The sequence below is a fragment of the Abramis brama genome, assembly GCF_963993115.1.
Source record: "Abramis brama genome assembly, chromosome: 4".
NCBI lineage: Eukaryota > Metazoa > Chordata > Actinopteri > Cypriniformes > Leuciscidae > Abramis > Abramis brama.
In genome coordinates this window covers 35,072,778-35,093,979 of record NC_139966.1, presented here as the reverse complement: position 1 = coordinate 35,093,979, position 21,202 = coordinate 35,072,778, and the positions used below count along the sequence as shown (strand labels likewise).

The following is a 21,202-nucleotide window of genomic DNA, read 5'->3' as shown; positions in this document are numbered from 1 at the left end:
TTCTGTATATACATGTTACATGTATTTACTGACAGTTAATTATGCATAACTCTCAGCAAATAACACTAAACCAAACCTTGACCCTAAACCTATAGTAAGTATATGTTGCTAATTAATATTACTCCATAATTGTGACTAGGGATGGGACGGTATGGAAATTTAATATCACGATTATAGTGACCAAAATTATCACGATTATCAATAATATCACGGTTTTGTTAAAACGAGATGAAAGTGTTTAAAAAGAGTTGATGCTCACACTTAAGACATTTTTACATGTTTTATATTTGAAAATCAACAAACAACAACTAAAACAAGCAGCTCTATACACTTTTTAAGGCATTTCCTTCCTTATAATGACGGTTGTCAATAGCAACGCATTATAACACAGCGCACATCCATTGTAACGGCCACCTAGTGTTAAGTAGTGTTCATGACATGAATTTGGATGTGACTTTAAGATAACTTCTTCTATGGCGTAATTGCATGCATGCTGTTTTTATGTGAGCGCGCACGCACATTGAGAGTGAGAATGCTCGCGCAAAGAGGAAGATGACCGCTCTACTGCTGACCGTTGTTTTATTATAATGTGTTTACTTCCACTTTGATTTGTCGCGTGTTTTAGAGTGTTTTCTTTTCCCTTTTAACATTCGCTCTTCGACATGTATGAAGAGTGTGCTTAACTGAGAGAAAACATCTATAAAAGTCTCGTTGAACTACCAGTTCATTTGCACTGTCATGTATTCTTCATCTGGGCAGACTTCAAACTCTCTGACAGACGTTACAACATGTATCACAACGGACGCGCTTTCTCGTTTCATTCAAATAGGCTACAACTTGCCGTCTTGCGTCTCCGTTTTTAATTGTACTGAAAATTAAATCAGAGTTGATTTATTGTTTACAGAGTTTGATAATATTGTTGTGATCATTTTGTCTGAACGATTGTTTTGTACGCTGTAATAATGGATTTATAAACAGATAAGATTTAAAACATTTATCTCAATTCAATGTCCCCGTAATTATGTGGTAAAACGTGTATAATGAATAAATTATTATCCCTTAAATGTCACTCTTAATAGTCTTGTTTGAACTTGTTTATTATTTGTCTTTGGCTAAGCCTGCTGCGAACTTTTCTTTGCGGAAGCTTCACGTTTAGGCTATTTCAAGTGATTGATATAAAATAATTCAACTTAAAACAACATTTTATGCCCAATTATTGCCCAGACGTAGTTTTGGTATTAAGGTCAAAGTTAACTTGCCTTGCATTCGCTATACAACAGTCGGTGATGGTCACACAAGACGACTCGGCAGATCTGAAGTTTCCCCCTATTGCAGCGACTTCTTGTGCATGTTCTGCTGACATGGTGACCATCCTCGATTAAGTTTCCCTCAGGACTTTTGTTAAAGCCAAAATATGACCACACCTCAGAATTGATTATTTTAAAAGGCTGAAAAATCTCCCGAGCACGGTCACTGCCTTCCGCAATTCCTTCTTGAATAAAAAATAACATTGCGCGCTGCCGCTGCGCCTGCGTCAGACTGTTGCTGGCTGAACAGGATATAAAATCACGATAATCAAACACGGTTTTAATGATAATAATTAAATTTTAAACGATATTACTAACCGTCAGTACATTTTATCGTGGTTTATCGTGAAACCGGTAATCGTCCCATCCCTAATTGTGACATAAAAATAAAGTTTGATCAAATCTTTCCCTCGACTAACGCTATTATCTTGCTATCTTGCAGCCTTGTTTTTCAAACTTGTTGCATTCATATATCTCATGTACATATCATTGTCGTTACCGTGGGCCGTAAAGGACAAAAGTGCTTACTTTGTGACTGTTTGTGGTGGTTATAAAGTTTTAATGCAATTTTTTTTGTATGTTTTATGTTTTCGACACTTTAAGTGCAGAGACATGCTCCTTAAAAGAAAAGTAGAGCACAGACACATGAAGATCTGAGAGAATAATCTATCATGCAGCACAGAAAGCTTTGTCAGGCTTATGTTTTTCCTGTGGATGTGCTGTTCCTGTCATATCCTGATCCGGGATCCATTAACCGTATTTAACAGCAGAGCTAAAAAAACAAAACAATCGAATAAAAGCTGAAAAGGTTATAATAAAGACTAAAGAACGTGACAGCGTTTTTTTAAAATGTCATTAAGCAGTTATGAGTTTGTCATAACAGATCTGTAGCCCCATAGTGTGGATTATTCACAAACAAAAGATCAGAGACGATCAATACATCTCTTCAGAATGATGCACTTTGAGGCACACTTGAGGTCTTTGAGTTTTGCTATTAACACTAATGTAAGAAAAGAAAATACATTTACTTTGTACATTTTTCATTTACCCATTGGTCAATTTGTTTTACTTGATTTAAGCACAAATTGAACAAAATTCATTATTTTTTTCTCTTCTTTTTTTCCTGGAAAAATTTGAGAGAATACGATTTTTACCTCATGATTTGTTTAAATTTCAATTCATACATATTAAATACTGGGTAAAGATTAAGGGTACGTTTATACGACCACGATATGCTTAAAACGGAGTATATCGACCACAATATGCTTAAAAAGTTTTTCCTTTCAGTTTTCTACGCACAGACAACACAATTGTCAAAACGATCTCCATTCACACAGATTCGCGAAAACGACAAAAAACGTTGTATTCTGCTGCCAGGCCATTAGATGCCGATGAAACACTATAGACTGAACACGTAATACGCATGTGCATGACGTCATCGTCTTCAGAGATGTACGTTTTTATTGTTTACACGGAGAGCGTTTTCAAAAACTTGCACTGTGAAACCCGTTTTCAAAAGTCTGCGTTTTCAGTCATTTAGTTGAAAACGGTGTCGTGTAAACAGCCCTTTTATTGTCTGTTTGGACCCATCAATGAGTATTAGCAGCTATAACCTTCAATCGTATGCAGTTTTTTTTGTGGAAGCTGTGGATGTGAATGAGAATGATCAACTGCCAAGTGTAAGACATTGTGGGATAAATACATTTATTATTTTATAAAAATGTGAATTTGTTCATGATGCTGAATGAAGCTTATTTAGCCTTTTTTCCCTGGTTGTTAAAATTATCTGAAAGACTGACAAATTTTTGCACTTTCATGGTGTGTATGTATATACCACTGCATATGCACCTTGTGTGTTGTTACCAGAATTATTAATAATTACTTAAAATTCCAATTATTCTTTTTTATGTCGATCAATCCAGAAACGTTTGAGAAACCATCAGGTTTTTTCCCCCCTCACAGTATAGCAGGCAGTTTTCCTAGGAGAGAAATCCAATCAAGATTTCATGTACCCTTTCAGTGGAAATTAATTTTAGCAAACGTAGAGGAAATGTTAAGCGTACGGCACATTTTCTCCTGGAAAATCGTTCTGGAAATGATGCAAGCAGTTAACAGCAAACAGAAGAGTCAAACTAAAACTGAACTCAGTTTGCCTTCGTGCTCCGCCACACACAATAAAAGAAACAAGATGTAGTTTCACTCGTCACGTTCACATGCCAACGCCTGCGATAGTCCAGTAAAGATTGATTTCTCCAGCAGACATACAGCAGGAGCTCACATGTGGCATTTCATTTTGTGTGCGTGTAATGAAATAGTGATTCGCTCTGAGATGAAGTGCCATGTTGAAACTCACAGAAACACGGGCAGCGGTCCGAATATTGATTTGCATCTTTATTAAAGCAAGAAAATGACCAGTTTCTGAATACAATACAATACTCAAACCCAATTTCATTGTGCTGAAGAACGGAAGAGCTGTGCTTTCATCGATCAGATGCATTATTAAAGAAATGAGTTTTTGGGATTTGAGATCATTGAGATGGAGGCAATAAACAGACTTTGACTTTGATTTTGCTGTACTTACAAATCATGCTAAGGTGTCACCTGAATATTACTTTGTTACTTGGTGTTATGTAACTGACTGGCAGGCGTTGGAGACATTTTGGACTTAACAGCTGGGGAACTAGTGATTTAACTGTTTTTTTTTCTTCTTCTTTACTTTACCTTCACACTGTTGATGTTTCAAAGGATCTCAACCAAAGTAATTAATTTTAAATAATAATAATAATTGCTTTTGAATATTAGTTTTTATTTTACAGTACAGTAATACTATTACAATAATGATATACTTTTCTCTTAATTTCTTCATTTTTGTGCAGAAAACTTAAGGGAGATCTTTAAGTTTGCTAGTTTAAACTCTTTAGTTATATGTAGAGCTGTGTATTGGCAAGAAAAAAAAAGAATTAAAAGAATAATAAAAGTGCTTGCAGGATTCTTCAGGTATGAAAACAGTTATGACTGTATATATTCTTAGATTCTGCTTTAAAGCTTCACAGTATGCCAGTTTTTAATTTCTCAAGTAAACATATCGACACTGTATTGAGAATCAATATACAGTATTGTCAAACATAATATTGTGATATTCAATTAATGTTTGCTTACACCCATAGTTATTATAGGACCACACAATCACCTGAATCAATATGGAAATGACATTCAGTAATTAATATTAAATTTACCTTTTAGAAAATGTAGAACAACATTACTTATGTTCTTCATGAACACATTTGGGAACACAGTTTTATACACAGCATGAACTTCTGAAGATGTAATTAAAAATTTGGGTTACACTTTATTTTAATGTGTCAGTGTAATTATATATTTAAGTACTGAGTAATACTAAGTAATTACATGTACTTACTATATGCATTCAAAATACCCCCGATGCTATCGATAAAAATTGAATATACTGGTGTGAAAATTTCCTCACCCTGACATCCGTAATCTTGAGTCAGGATTCAGTTTCATTCCTGTTGTGGTCACATCACAAGGTTTATTTGATGTTTATTACATGAGACCATGGGATTTTTGTTGTACAGACAATCAAAGAAATAATGCCTTGAGATATCTTATCATAGTGTTCGAAGGGGCTCTAGTTTGATTATCAGATTATTATAGAAGGCTATTAACATGAGTTGTGAGATGGCAGTTTTGAAACAGAGTTCAGTTTCTCTCATATGGCGGATGTATGTAAAGTTTTCAATAATTGAACCACCTGTTGTCAGCTATTCCTGACTACTTTTGGACATTTAATTCATTGTATTATTATGGTGCATATTTTCATTTCAAATATGTCTAGTCTGGAGGATTTACCTTCAACAAAATATAAAAACAACAAACTGTGGTTATATTTCCTGTCCAAGTTGGCGGTTCACGGTCAGACTAACTTGCAATGTGGACTAGGTTTTATTACAATAATCATTGTTCAGTCTTGAAGACCCTGTTCAAAAATGAGAAGAAATCTTAGGGCTCTGACTGAGGGGTTTGTGTCTTCTGAAAGGTTGCTTGACGTCCACACAGTCTTATCATCACAGAGAGTTGAGGATTGGGCTCATGGCCTGTTGTTTGGCAGGAGATTATTGGTTCTGAGGCCAAAACACACAGCACAAGACAGTCCCAGATTATCCCATTCTCTAGTGGGATCGCCTCATGTGGTAGGACGAGGTCAGGTCATTTGAATGAAGGCTACTTCACATCTTCTGCAACTCTCTAGCTCTATAAGGGGTGAACAGGCTTCTACATAATTGCAACATCCAGTCATAAAAATGGAATTACTGTATAAAATGGAACGTCACGGAATTTAGCCAAATTTGGATGAATAAATCAAAAGTTGGGCTGTACACTTCTGTACACTTTAAACCTCAAAAGACTGCTATTTAAATATGAAGTCTGCATGTTCTGCGTGTCTCAGACATCTAGAAAAATGGAAACATAAAACACAGAATTTGGGACTGATTTCATAGGGCCCTAGGTGGACCGTGATCTTCTGAAAAGAGGATTTGATGCCCAATTAAGGCATCAAATTTCCTGTAACAGGCTGCTGTTTCCCAATCTGGGGCCATTTTGACCAAAAAACTGGGGTCTTAAACCTGAAGGTCTTTACACAGGAACCATTGACATCAGAGGGGCATGAGGAGATATTAGAAGATCAGAGTTTGCAGATTTTTGAGCACAGTTGGTTGTTGTTGTTGTTGTTGTTAATTTTTAGTTTTTCTGACAGGAATCACGATGCTGTCAAAGAGAAGATATCCGAGAGCATTTATTTCCCGTTCCATTCATCGGGCACAATGAAACCGGAAGCTCGGTGTTGACACGAGACACATGGCTGATTTGTTTAGCCCGAGGCGAGAGAGGTCCGAGCGGTTCATTACAGCGCTGTAAAAGTCTTTGTTTGTGTCAGACCGTCAACTCACTGCTGCTGAGCATGCTGGGAAATAACCCTTGTTTATGAAATGTCACACATACATGTCAATCACCTCACTGTGTGGATGAATATCCACGTCAGTTTTAAATATTAGGTCAAACGTGGTAAATAAATTTAACGGATGGATTGAGACGTTGACTAACCTCCTGCAGATTTGCCTTCAGGAAGTGATGTTGCTCATATGACTGATAAAGTCGACCATTAGCGTGACAGTAGCTCAGCTGTTCTCAGAAATAGCGAAATGAACTACTGCAAAAAATATGTTGCAGTGTAGCGTGGCAAATTGGTACATTGGTTTTCAAACTCTATCATATGGTGTTCTACCATATACCCGTCTCCATATCGGCGTGATGAATATGATCTTCAACCAGATGGAACTGGATAATATTCTGAATGTTCTGACCTATAATGCTGCCTGAATCATAATCATACACTATTCGTTCATTGGCCAGAGGAGAACTGGCCCCCGAATGAGCCTGTTTTTTTTCTCCATTCTGTCACCGGATGGAGTTTTGGTTCCTTGCCACTGTCGCCTTTTTCACCTTTTGACTTTTGGCTTGCTTAGTTGGGGACACTTAATATTCAACAATATTATTGATGCCTGCATTGACACCATTATATGAAAACTGAACTGAGTTGGACGATGACGTCACGGTTTTCTGTGGCTAGATATATAAATTAAGAACTAAATTAAGAACGTTTTTAAAACAAAAATTAATCATCACTGAACTTACTTAAGCTGGACTGTGATGCTATTTTTGAAACTAACTTTGTTGCGTTATTAACAATCAGTATTGTAAAAAAGCGCTAAATAAAGGTGACTTCACTTGATTTTGAGCACTGAGAATTGAATCACTTTGTTTAAATGGTTCATTTGCATTTACTACCGTTTCCAAAAATGATTCACAGATAAATAATTTACATCTTTGTGGCATTAATTTGATAGGAGTATTTATTGGAATCATTTTACAACATAAAGTTTCATTTGAAAGCAGCAATTGCTAAAAAACAGATCATCTTATGATAAAGCTATGATTTTCTACCAAGTTTACCCATGTTGCCTTGCTCTGGTTTGGGGGTGGGGGTGGGTCGGTTCATACGGTGACCTTTGAAACAATCATCAGTGTCTTAAGGTGAACGGGGCAGCAGTGGAAGGTTGTGTCCAGATGCCGGTTGTGAGGTTTCCTGTGGATAACATTGATCCTTAGAAACAATAGAGCTCACCACATGCATTGTGAGAGAATGAATGAATAACATACGAATAATCTCCCTATTCACACCACAGTGGTGAGCATGTGCAGTGATTTTAAATGGCTTTTGCTTCACCTGCTCTGGATTGGGGTTAATTCACCACTCATTCTCAGCAGATTTACTGTTGTAAATAAGGAAAGAGTTTTAAGAGTTTTTTGGTGAATGCTTAACTTTAGATAATTTTGTCCAGCAATGATGAGAAACACAAAGCTGATTGACAGTGAGCAATTTTGAGTGCAAATAACTTTTCCTTTAGTTCTGACTGCGACCTTACGCCAGAGCAATGACAACACATAAACCTGCAGGGCCAATGTGATTCTTCAGAGTCATAAACTGAAGCAGCATTATGAATATATGCATCTGTCTGTCAGGGTTTATTGGCTCTAGATGCTCACATGTGAAGAACATATTGAAAACGCTCCTTTACAGATAGATGGGCTTCTGAATATGAAAAGCTGAATATGAAAGACCTGTCTCGCTCTTTCTCTTGCTCCCTTCCCCCCTCACAGTCTTCAGAAAACCATAAAAACCGTTCAGAAATGAGAACAGGTCGCTGGAATGGAATATGAAATATTCAAAGTGCTTATAGTGTGAACTGTGCTGATCGGAGCAGGGAAAGAGGTTTTCTGTGTGTGGAATTATTAGCGACACTTTTACGTGCACCATCAGACTCTAGAACCCCAGTGCAAAAGTGGATTTTGTCTTTTCAAATTTCCAGTCAAAATATTTAACCCTCTGGAGCTCTTTGGTCATTTTAGACCGAAAAATGTTATGTTTTTTTTTTTTTTTAAAGATTTTTTTACTTCATTGGAATGGTACGAAACTTGGTAAAGGTTTTGGCACTTGCTTTGTGAACACACACAATAATAAAAATAAATAAATAACAATCATGGACATGATTCGAAAAGGTTAAATGGTCCTGTAAAAAATAGTCACACTCCTCGCGGTCAAAAATGAATGGGAGATGAATTTTATCTAGTGAAAACTTTTGGTACTGCAGCCAAACAAAATCTTACTGAAAGCTACATTTTTGAGATATCAAGCTCAAATTTTGAACACAACTTGTTTAGATTTGGCTTTGATTTTCTTGTAGTTTTAGAGTAAGACGTGATTTTGAAAATATATATTTCATATAAAAATTTTAAATAGTATTTTTGTACAATTTTCGTACAATTTTTACTTTTTTAAGTTGACTTTTTAAAACTTTTTTCACTTCAGGAATAATCTGCCAAGCGTCGTCTTTAAAAAGAGATCAAACTTAAGTCCGTGCTCTAAAGCATTCAAGATTTACGACAGTTTAATTTGGAAATTTAATTTTCAGGTCTATGCTCAAAAAGTTAATAAATGGATTATAAATACAGCACAAATATAATTTAGTATTAAAAAATCCACTAAAAGTACAACATATTAAATAAAAAACATCAAACTAAAATATATATATTTTTTTTTAAAATCGGTCATTCTTGACCGACACGCGAAGAGCACCGTATCCTTAAAATAAGATAAAATACTTGAGAAGTAAAAATATGTACGACTTTTTCTGACAGTTATCGGGAATTTTGTTGAACGATTTATGCTTTAAACTATTTTTTTTTGTGTGTGGTTGTTTTCCAATAAATCCTGAAAAACACTATATTTAAGTGATGTATTTAATTGAGAAGAAAAGCTGCATGAAATAGACTTGTCAGATAATTTATTTTGAATTAACTTCAAGATATATTGAATGCAACACCGATATATATGAAGCAATTAAATCTAACCATTTTTTATGTTTATGCATTAAAAAATGCCAAAAACTACAGAACAGATCCTTTTTAAATGAGTCTTAATATCTTACACAATTTTCAATTTAAATGTAATTTTAGTTTTTCTAGGGATGCTTATATTTTTTTTGGAAAACAACAAAAAATACTAATTAATATCTATATTTTTTTTGCAGTGTACACAAGTCTACACCCCACAAACATGAAAGTGAACGCTGCTCTACTTTCTGCTTTTAAAGACTGTTTGATCATCTGCTGTATTATTTCCCACGGTAAATGAGAGGAAATAGAAGAAGACTTTGAACAGCCAATAAACACACAGACATTAAAGTGCACTCTTAAATCTGAGTCCCTGAACTTGAGCTGATGCAAGAGCACGAACAAGTATCAAAGCAGCCCTCGCGCTCTCTTTATTATGTACGAGCTTCTGTGTGCTGGAAATTGGGGAAAAACTTGGATTATTCATGATAATTAGCATGCGTGTACACAACTGACATGAACTGTGCTGGTTCAAAAGGAAAACTCCTGAGACAAATGCCCCTGTAAGATCTACCATTAAGGTTTTAATCCAGCGCAGGGGCCTGAAGGTTGTCAGTGGTTTGAGGGTTAATGACCTGCTGTTTGTGTGTTTTGTGCGACAGAAGCTCGCTGTCAGAAGTTGTCCTGTGGGGACGGCCGCTAAACCCCTCGCCCTCATCAAGCCGCCCAGCCAGAGCATCGCCATCTCCGTGGTGCCAGCAAAGACTCCCGTTTCCATGGTGACAGCACACATTAATGGACAAAAAGCGTTGAGTTCTGAGACGCTCCCGACGTCCCCCATCAACCTCCAAACACCCGCCGTACACATCAACCGCTCACAGGTACAGCAACACAACTACACAACACACACTACACACACATCAACCACTCACAGGTACAGCAACACAACACACACATCAACTGCTCACAGGTACAGCAACACAACTACACAACACACACTACACACACATCAACTGCTCACAGGTACAGCAACACAACTACACAACACACACATCAACCGCTCACAGATACAGCAACACACACTACACACACATCAACCGCTCACAGGTACAGCAACACAACTAGACAACACACACTACACACACATCAACTGCTCACAGGTACAGTAACACAACTACACAACACACACTACACACACACATCAACCGCTCACAGGTACAGTAACACAACTACACTTCACTACACACACACACATCAACCGCTCACAAGTACAGTAACACAACTACACTACACACACACACATCAACCGCTCACAGGTTCAGTAACACCTGTGAGCGGCTGATGTTTGTGTTGTGTGTGTGTGTAGTGTAGTAGTGTTACTGTACCTGTGAGTGGTTGATGTGTGTGTAGTGTAGTTGTGTTACTGTACCTGTGAGTGGTTGATGTGTGTGTAGTGTAGTTACAAACATCAGCCGCTCACAGGTACAACTACACAAACACACAACACAAACATCAGCCACTCGTTCTGAAAAAAGTGGTATCGGTGTATCCCTAGTTATTTTCAACAAACCATATTATAGATGCTCCATCAGATTTGAGATCAACCGCGGTGCAAGTGCGTCCCAAACCGTGTGTGGAGAACGGTGCGGTTGGATTTTTTACTAAGAACTGTTACACTCCTACTACACAAATACACAGCACAAACATCAGCCACTCACAGGTACAACTACAGTTGGCCCAACTAAACACAAACACAACACTATGCAAAACATCAGCCGCTCACAGGTACAACTAAATAAACCCATCTAAAAACCAACAAAAGCACCTCCATCACAACCCCAGCATTCTGAAATACGTTGGCATGAGACAGGACCATGCCTCCCTCGACCACACAGCATTATTATAGCAATGCACACTATCACGCAGTGACAGATGACACATTCAGCACGGTGGCCTTTTAAGTCAGGGTAGACAACAACATATCTATAAACTATGTGTTTGTGTGCGTTGATCATAGAGTGGTGCAGGTATGACATCACTTTGTAGGCCAAAACACGAAAGCGAGTTGCATTTTAGCACTTCCGGTTCCATCGTCCCGAAGTCAAGGGGTTTTTTGAATGGGGTTTTGGTTAAATGGCTGAAATAAGGTCTGTGGTGAACACAAGCTCAAGACACTTTCACATTTTATTCTACAACATAAAATACATCAGTATTACCCCACTCGTGTTTTTTTTTTAAGCTGTTGCGTGTCTTGAAAAAGGCGGTTGCTAACAATTGGTTAAATGGGACTACAGAGGCTGTTGAGGAAATTAAATCTCGCCGAACAGATAAACTCAGTCCGCTTTTACAGCATCGTTTTGCTTATAATTGTGCTCTTATAAACTATTCTAAGTCAAACGTTCTTGGAAAATGTTTTTAGATAAAAACTGAAAGAGTTTCAGAGACTGAAAGATGTGGGACCGTGATGTAGTTCGTTTATAGCCTACCTTTAGCTTTTTACTTTTCAGCGACTGACTTTAGGCTTCAAAATTCATAAAAGTTGCGTTTATCTGTGATAATTATCTTGATGGACAAAACGTGCAAGTATAAACTTTTGTTGATCACAGAGCTTGTTTTTAGCGATAATCCAAAAGCCTATGGGGAAATCCTATTGGGTTTTTGTCAAGGTAACCAGTGTGATGCGAACTGCCTGTTGGATGTTTTGTTAGCTGATAAAACAAAAATAATCTGTCCACAAACTTCAAAACCCAATGTTTAGAAACAATTGTAGGACTGTATTATGGTATATTGATCTTCTCTAGCTCACAGTACTGTCTTGCCTTTTGCCTCTCGCTCGGCCAACAAAACATTGAAAATATGTGTATCCAAATATGTTATGTTGACAAAAATGTAGTGTGTTATTGGCTCAGAGATCGTACAACACTTGACACACAAGGTGCAACAGGATTGCAACTTTTGCTGCCCACACTACTATTGTACCTGTGTGTTTAATGTTGTACCATCACTCATCCAACAAATCACTGAAAATAAACTGTCCACAAACTTCTGTTATCAAAACAGTATTTTAAATTTTAGTTATTCCAACATATTGTATATTCTCTTATATCAAATGAGAAATACTGTCTACTATGGTTGGAGTGTGTCCCAAAGCAGGTCTTAATAAATAATAGCAAAGACCTTCCCAACAGAAAAGACTCTTCATTCGCATGAGTAGTCACCCCCTCCACCGCTTCTTTCACTTGTCCTCCCCCTTCTCTCTCCCTTCCCCCTCCTTCAGACTGGAACGCTGGGATTGTTTTACTGCCTTTTATGGCTGTATTGTTTGGTAGAGTGAAGCTGTTTTCAGCTCTCCCAGCTGCCCACTGATTCAAAACCCTAAAACACCCATCGCACTAGAGAAGGAGAACCAATCACTGGCTTTTTGTTTTGTTGATGAATGCGGGAGGGGGGAAGAGATCTCAGACCACCTGGCCAGTCATTTGAAACTGGATAATAAGTGGATTGTGGTCCGGTGTGGATGCACATAATAAAAGCTTCATTTCAGCACATATGCACCATATGAAGCAACTTCACAAGCTACACTGAACTGACAAGAATACTACTGCAAATAATTGTAGTTTGTAGGGTTGTATTACAAGAATTTATCCAAAACTATATCAAAGTTTGTATGCCAGTGGACAGCAAAGGTCAGGACTGTTGCATGTTTTCATGTCCACTCCTGACATAAATTAAAAATCGCTTTTGATCATAATTGTTGCGATTTTTTTGGAACCTATTCACTTTTTCATTATGAAATAAGTACAAGTAAAATTACAAGTACATTTTAAATTCTTATTTAAAAAAAATAAAGAAAATGATGTTTTTATATATTTTTTTATTGAAAATAGCTTTAAATATCATGTTACAAAATTCAAATGATATATAGTTTGTAGAACTGAATGTTAACATGCAGGGAATGTAAAAAAATATATTTTTTCATCGCTGTAACGCTTTGAGCACCTTTAACAAATATTGATTTTAAATGTTAGAATGTTCAGATAATATAGCTTGTCAAAAAAATAAAAAGTATTTAATGGTAAAAGCATATTGTATACTGCAAAATTAATTGCAAAAAATGTAAAATATCTATGCTTGAAATTTAGATCTATCAAATGATGAAACAAGATGTAAACAGTTTAAGAAAAAATATCACTATGACTTTTTGATTTCAAACCATTTTTCATGTATCAAAGCTTGAGTGTTATAGCTTTTAAATTATATATAGTTTTTTTTAGATAAAACATGATTTTGACAGTAAAAAGGTACTGCAGGTTAAAGATTTTAAATGAATTATTAGGGATCTGATTGTCATATTCGTTTGTAAAACAATGTAAGAAAAATATCCATGTGTATTATTAAAAAAGACATCAAATAATGCATGTATTTTCATGTGTCCAAATGAGATGAAAAACGTAAAAGATTCCTCTAGGACACAACATACATTTCAACACAGGAAACACAAAAGAGAACAGATTGAGCTCAGAGATTGGGTTCATTATTCACAGAGTCCATAAAAATGCTGACCAGCTGCATATCTTTCAGAAAGGCCGTTTTTCTGTCCTCCCTCTGACCGTTCTTTTACAGATGTCTTTACTTTTGTTTAGCAACACTCAAAAGCATCTCCGTGCGGTTTCCCAGTGATGTCAATGCATAACAAAAGAGTCTTATTTTAAGTTCTTTATGTTGGTTTCCAGAAATCTGTTGAATAGATTTAATTACCATTGTTGAAACAAACAATTTTGTGACAAGAAAATGGCAAAAAATCGCTTTGTTCATTTGTGTGCATGTATATTAGAGGCTTTTGAAGTCTGTCAGAGTAAGTGCTTAGATTGTTCAAACAGCAGAGCATATGCATATGACCCTACCACAGAATGACGGAGTGAATTAATTCTAGCCTGTGTGTCTAGAGTGTGGTCTACAGTGTCTACAGCCCCTTTCACAAAAATTGCTGTAAAATTGCTAGAGTGCCTTCTGTGTGAACGCAAACACGTCCCGGGATTGATGCCGGGATCGATCCCGGGATGGGGACCTAGTAACATTGCCGGGATCAGTCCCGGAATGCGCTCTGTGTGAACAAAAGCGGTAATCAATGCCGTAAGGGGTGTGTCGTAGTGATGACGCTGAAGCCGGGATCGTTCGCCAGCTAGTGAAACGGTACGTGATGCGCTAGTTTATGATCGGATCAGAAAAAAAAAAATGGACAAGCGTGGTTTCATATCGTCATATCGTGGTCGTCATATCGATGTCACGTGTCTTTACGGGATCTTTACGGGTTGTGTGTGAACGCACGCACAGATTCCGGAAAATCACTGGCAGTGTGAATGAACCAAAATCAAACGATCCCGAGACAAATCCCGGGACACATTATCCGTGTATTTTCCGGAATCTCTAAGGGCTCAAGATGTAAGAGGACAACTGCCCCCCGACTGAGCCTGGTTTCTCCCAAGGTTTTTTTCTCCATTCTGTCACCGGATGGAGTTTGGGTTCCTTGCCACTGTCGCCTTTTTCGGCTTTGTCGCACTTTGGCTTTTGGCTTGCTTAGTTGGGGACATTTAATATTCAACAATATTATTGATCTGCCTGCATTGACACCATTATATGAGAACTGAACTTAGCTGGATGATGGCATCACGGTTTTCTCCAGAGCGGCTATATATATATATATATATATATATATATATATATATATATATATATATATATATATAAATGAACTAAATTAATAACTTTTTTACAACAAAAATTAACCATCACTGAAATTACTTAAGCTGGACTGTGACGCTATTTTCTTGTAGAAACAAACTTTGTTGCAGTATTTTCCTGTTATCACTGTAAAGCTGCTTTGACACAATCTGTATTGTAAAAACCGCTATATAAATAAAGGTAAAAAAAAGTGAGTGGCATGTTACAATGCATCACAACTGCATCACACCCGTTATAATCAGCAACACGGTCTACACAAAAAAATGGCCAGTACATTGCATCGCTTTGACACACCTTAAGTTAGGGGATGCCTTTTCTTTATATTTATATGGTTTTAAAAATAATTTTAAACATATCAGTAAGCTTTTGTTGAGTCAAACCATATGACATTTTACAACCTGAACTAACCTTGCTTTGTCATAAAGTCAAAATGATCTAATTGACCTTGACACAGTCGTGAGCGAGAGTGGGAAACTCTGGCCCACAAGATCCTTTGTCCTGCAGTGTTTTGCTCCAACCCTAATCAAAACACTTGAAAACAATCTAACCACAGTCTGCAGCTGGTGGGTTTGTGATAACAGACATGGATTGTAGACGTACAAGTTATGCGACTGAAAGAGTAAAAAGGAGAGCTAAGAGACGAGATCTCCTACAACAGCTAGCAGCTCTACGTATAATTGTGGATGAGAAAAAAACTAAACGCTGCAGACAAAGGTGACAAGTAAATGCCGTTAACATGAGCTTTCTGTATATTTGTCTTATTGCAGTTTTCCATGTTCGTGGAGTAAACTGTGGAGTAAACACACAGTTTACACAGCTTTTTAAAAATGGTTGGTGCCTGTGCTTCGTATGGTATGCGTTCAGCCAATCAACGTACACTCATGTCACTGGTAGTTCCTATTGCACTGGGTTAGACCCTGGACCGCATTCAATTTGTACAACTTAAACAGTTTAAATCAAAACCCACCTTGTTGTCACTGGTGTTCCCCAGGGTTCTGTTTTAGGACCTCTTTTGTTTATTATTTATCTTTTACCAATTGGCATCATCTTTAGAAAATATGATATTCATTTTTTATTGTTATGCCGACGACACCCAACTTTATCTGTCTTCTAAACCTTCTTCAAAGTTTCCCTCTTCTGCTCTTGGTGAGTGCTTAAGTGAATTTAAAAAAATGGTTGAAATTGAACAGTAATAAAACAGAAATTCCTCTCGTTGGTTCAAAAAATACAATAACTAAGTCAAATATTTCTTCTGTGGTAATAGATAATTGCTCTGTTCCTCTGTCGAAGCAGGTTAAAAGTTTGGGTGTCATTCTTGACAGAACTCTGTCTTTTGAAGCTCATATTAACAGTGGTACCCATTCTGCATTCTTTCATATTAGGAATATAAATCGTCTGCGTCCTGTCCTTTCACTCAAGAGTACTGCTACACTTGTGCATGCTCTTGTAACATCACAAATCGACTATTGTAATGCTTTGTTTTATGGACTTCCGTCCGAATCTCTTCATAAATTACAGTTGGCACAAAATGCCGCAGCTCGAGTCATACCAAAACTTCCATCTCTGAACATATTTCTCCTGTTTTACAAAATTTGCATTGGCTTCCAGTTAAATTCTGTGTAAATTTTAAAATTTTACTTTTAACGTTCCTCTGGTGCGATAGTCCCGTAAGGTCAGTGGCCCTTGAGGGCCAGATATGCCCGTGAGGCCATGGCCATGTTTTGTGTTTTTTACATGTTTTTTTTTCATGCATGCATCTGCTTGTTGGCTTTGATTTGGAAGGCAGAACAAAACTGCTAAATTATGCTTATTTGAATCGAATATTATGTCAAACAACTAAAAGTTTCTTTAAGACTCTTATTCTTTTAATGAGGCCTTTTATAATTTGAAACAGTTGTTGTACCTTATGCCTCAAATATATATTTTTGATCTTATGCCCCAAAAATTGGCACAAGGAATTTGAAACAAGTTATTAATAGCACAAAAAGCATTGCCGTATTTCACTGCGTTGCTTTTCAGTCGTTTTTTCTATATAAACATGCGTTGCCATCTTTGACTTGTCACATCTCGCTGATTTCAGAGCCTCACACATGAGCACCAAGATGTTGTCAAATTAAAAGTTCAAATTTCAAACGTGTCCCAAAACCCTGCCGCCTTCTCCATTCATCACTGTTAGTAAATGTTTTGACTAGGGATGTAACAATGCCCTCATGTCACGATTCGATAAATATCGTGATACTGAACGATAAGATATTATTGTGGTACTCCAAGACGTATGGTAAAAGGTTAACAAAATAATTCAGTTGATTTTAAAATGCTAAATTTGGTTTTACATTGTGGGTGTAAATGAATAGGCTTGGACTTGATGCTGGTTACCCAGTGCACAGGACAATGGTGACACCAGAATAAAAATATTCATGATTCTGAAGCTGGAAATACAGAATTGTTTTAGACGAATATGTCTGCACTCTGTCACTGACTAGATATATTTAAAATAATGATAACATTCTGATTAGAAGCACGTTTACACTTGTCTTTTCAATGTGTATGTGGACAACATACGGATACAGGTTGCATGTTCATGCCAAGTGTAAACGCAGCCCAAGACTTAGATAAGAAAATGTGCAGTGTTGCACGGGGTTGGGAACCACTGTCTGACAACATTAGCCGCTTTCCGACCGGAGGAACCTTTTCACAGTTCCTAGAACTATTGGCTAAAGTACCCGGATGTCGGCGTGTTCGCACCGCAGGAACTAGGAACAATTTTAGTTCTAGGAACTCCATTTGGAGGAACTAATTTAGGTCCTACTTCAGAGTAGGGTCTAAACCAGCACTATAGGAACTACCCTTGACGTTAGTGTACGCTGATTGACCGAACGCACGCGGAACACCAGCACCCGCCATTTTTAAAACAGCTAGAATGTAAACACACAGATTATAGCCTATATATTTACTCCATAAACTAACTATACAAACATGGAAAACAGTGATAGATGGGTCTCTAAACCTTTATGCTGATGAGAAAATCCAACGCAACTTTGAGGGGACCAAGTCAAACATGATTGTTTATCTGCCCAGCTAGCAACACTGGACATCAACCACACGGCATAGGCTAATAACCTTTTTTCATATACTGTCTAATTTCTATAACAGTTCTATCTAATAAGATATTAAACAGTACTGTTAGACAGATTGCTAACTAATAAACACAGAGAATGCGAGCATTGTTTGCTCTGGCGTTCTCAGCGCAGCCAAAATAAAGGTCCGTCGCGCCGTCAAAATAAAAGTCACCGTGCTTGCGTCACTCCCTTACCCCTCCTACCAGTTCCTATGGCCACTTGGCCAGTGCGAACGCAAACAGCAAAACCGAGTTTGGGGGAGAGTAGTTCTTAGAACTGTTTAGAAGTGGACAGTTCCTAGAACTAAGTTCCTATAACTACTTGGTCGGAAAGCGGCTATTGCTTCATCTGAAACTGAATACTTCCCTAGGACCAGGTCTGTGAACCACTTGTGTAAGGCCTTACAGAGGCACTTCAAACCACCTAAATAAAGAAGACGGGCTCTGTTCCAATGTTTATGCCCCGCTGATAAGTCAGAATTGGGGTGCTGTGCTACAAACACAGCCACAGTCGCACACGCCGGTCGAAAAGGCATCACTAATAACTCCCACACACCAATGACACGGCAAATGCCAAGTGTTAATTGAATTGCACAGCGTCTACATGTGCAGAGAGAGAAGAGCAGTGGGGTGTTCTGATTACGCAATTTGACTGCTTCATTTCATTTCAAAAAAGATTATTAGCATGCTGGTTCAGCTAACGGGTCACATATCGTTTTCCCTGGTGTGGCATGAGTTTTCAATTCTGTAAAATAATAGATGCTAGTAATGCTAGCTTTTTAAATTTGTTTTTCTGTCTCTGTGGCTGAAGTCAGTTGTCCTTTTGAGCAAAGAGCTGAATCTGTTCTGTGTGGAAAAACAAATATAATATATATGCTTGCATTTCAGCAGTGAGGTAAATGTCTGTATATCATGTATATATTCACTGTATATATTTCTATCTATAAAACACTCATCTGTGTGTCATTTCCTCTCCTGTTCACCTGCTGAAGATTGAAACTTTATGAACTGGAATTTTAACTGCTCACAGCGCCTCCATGTGGGGTTTGCTGGTACTGAACTAGTGACAGGGAAAAGACAAGAGTTTAGCTTAATTATGCAAATGAATGCAGATTTTATTTTGCTAGTGTAGTTTCACTCTTATTTAACTATAGCCCTGGTTTAAACATTCAACAAGTTAAACATTTGTAGGATGCATAAGATAAGGGGAATTACCGCGTTAGTGGTCAGCAAACTTCATGTTATTGTTGAATAAAATACTTTAATATATGGTCATTTTAATTTGACGTTGATATCTGGTCACCCAATTTAATGAACAATATCACATGAAATATCTGGTTTCTCTCCTCAAATTTACACTCACTGCTCTCTCTGACTGTAATTGTGCCATTTCTTTAAAACATTCCTCCTTTTTTCTTCTTTTTGAATCAAACACTTTTAACTTTTAACTATTCTGCCGTAGAACTGTTACCTGTAAATGTTTTAGCAGCATTTGACATTTTCATAATATTCAGTATAGATTTTGATATTTCTGTATTTGCTTTTAAAATAAATGTTTTTTAGAGGCACCATCATATAAAAATACAGTAAAATGTTGAACACAAGGAAGAATATTTATATGTGGCAATATAACAATAAACAACATTTAGCTACATAAAGTTTTTACTAAGAAAAAATGCATGCTAAGACAGATGTTTGATTGACTGAAGTAAATTAATTGTAGAATCAGCTAATTCAGTGATATTTTGAACTGATTCGCTTGTTTTTAGTATTAAGATAAAATAAGTTAACAAGACTTAATATCTTGCTTCACAAGTGATTTTGCTTCACAACACTTAGTGTCGCTTCACAAGTAAATTCAACTTGCTTTAAGGATTTTTAGATATTTTACTGGAAAACAAGTCAGAAAAGGTCAATTACAGTATGAATTCATTTGTTTTCATCACTGAGTGTCACATACTATAGAATTTTTTTCAGATTTGTGTGTCCGTCAGTATATTTCAAATGCTTATAAGATCTATGACCGTGTTATGAAATGAAGCGCTCTCATAATTTGACTATTTTCTTTTGTGGATCACAAAAATAGACAATTCTAATAAACAGCTAAAAATAGGTGCTTCAGTTTACAGTTAAAAAGCGTATTGAGGCTCCAGGCCAGAATCAGCTTTATAGCTTCTGATCCGTGACCATCCGGGCAAAAACAGAATTGTTAGCGTTCACCTGACATTTCTATCTTGCTGCAGGGGCTGATGGGTAATTTCGTGCAGGCCTGCTGTTTCATTCAGTACTTTCACAAAATACAAGCTGAATGCCGCAACTCAAGGTTACAGCCTTCTCTCTCTCTCTCTCTCTGCTGGGATTCAGCAATTACTAAAATCACAGCCCTGACGGAGCAAGACATTTCATTCGGACCGTTGTCATGGGAACAGGCCGCAGGCCGCCCCACCTCCTCATGTTGGTTCGCTAGCGCACAATAGACAGAGATGAGTGACTGAGAGGGATTTTAAAGCAGTAGAGCTCAAACTCTTGTCTTGTATTCTTCTGGTTATATAACCCCCCTGTGACAGCAGGACATAAAGTGCGGAATCGGTGCACACTGCGGCCGTGGAACAGCAAAAAAAAAATCCAGCTTCTTGTATTTATGATACTATTATTCATTGCTGAGGGGTCAAGGGAGTCGAAAACTCAGTTAAACATTCACATGATTCCTTATTTAAGGCTACAGCACAGCATCAGTGTCTTACTGCTCTTATAAAAAAAAAGTATATTAAACAAAACAATTCTGGTTGACCGTTGACATTACAGAGCTCACACCTCTCATGATTCTTTATTCGTCTGTCAGCGTTTTTTCAGCTCTGCTGTTTAAACTTGAAATGGAGTGTTTAGTGCAAATGTAAAAAAATAGTTAAATTCAAATCCTACTTCCTGCCAGTGACATAAAATTCACTAAATAACCATTTTGTATCATTTCTTTTAAATCAGTTATTCACATTTAAGTTACTTGTCACTTGGAGTCACAAAAAATATGGAAACATGTCTGAAGAGTTCATTTTATTGGTAA

At 37.1% G+C, this 21,202-nt stretch overlaps 1 protein-coding gene across 4 annotated transcripts in view; it reads left to right on the top strand.

Annotated features, from left to right (window-relative positions):
- The window catches only part of phf21b (PHD finger protein 21B), a 56,488-nt gene that overhangs the window by 18,178 nt on the left and 17,108 nt on the right, over positions 1–21,202 (top strand). For 2 of the 4 annotated variants that reach the window (XR_014605898.1, XM_084112053.1), the window contains exon 2: positions 9,944–10,162. The exons of 1 other annotated variant lie outside the window; for it this stretch is intronic. Coding sequence is in view for 2 of the 3 variants with exons in the window: in XM_084112053.1 (XP_083968179.1) it covers positions 9,944–10,162 (219 nt within the window). In the remaining variant the exon portion in view is untranslated. The remainder of the gene's footprint in view (positions 1–9,943; positions 10,163–21,202) is intronic. One more of the 4 variants, XM_084112054.1, reaches the window with a different exon arrangement.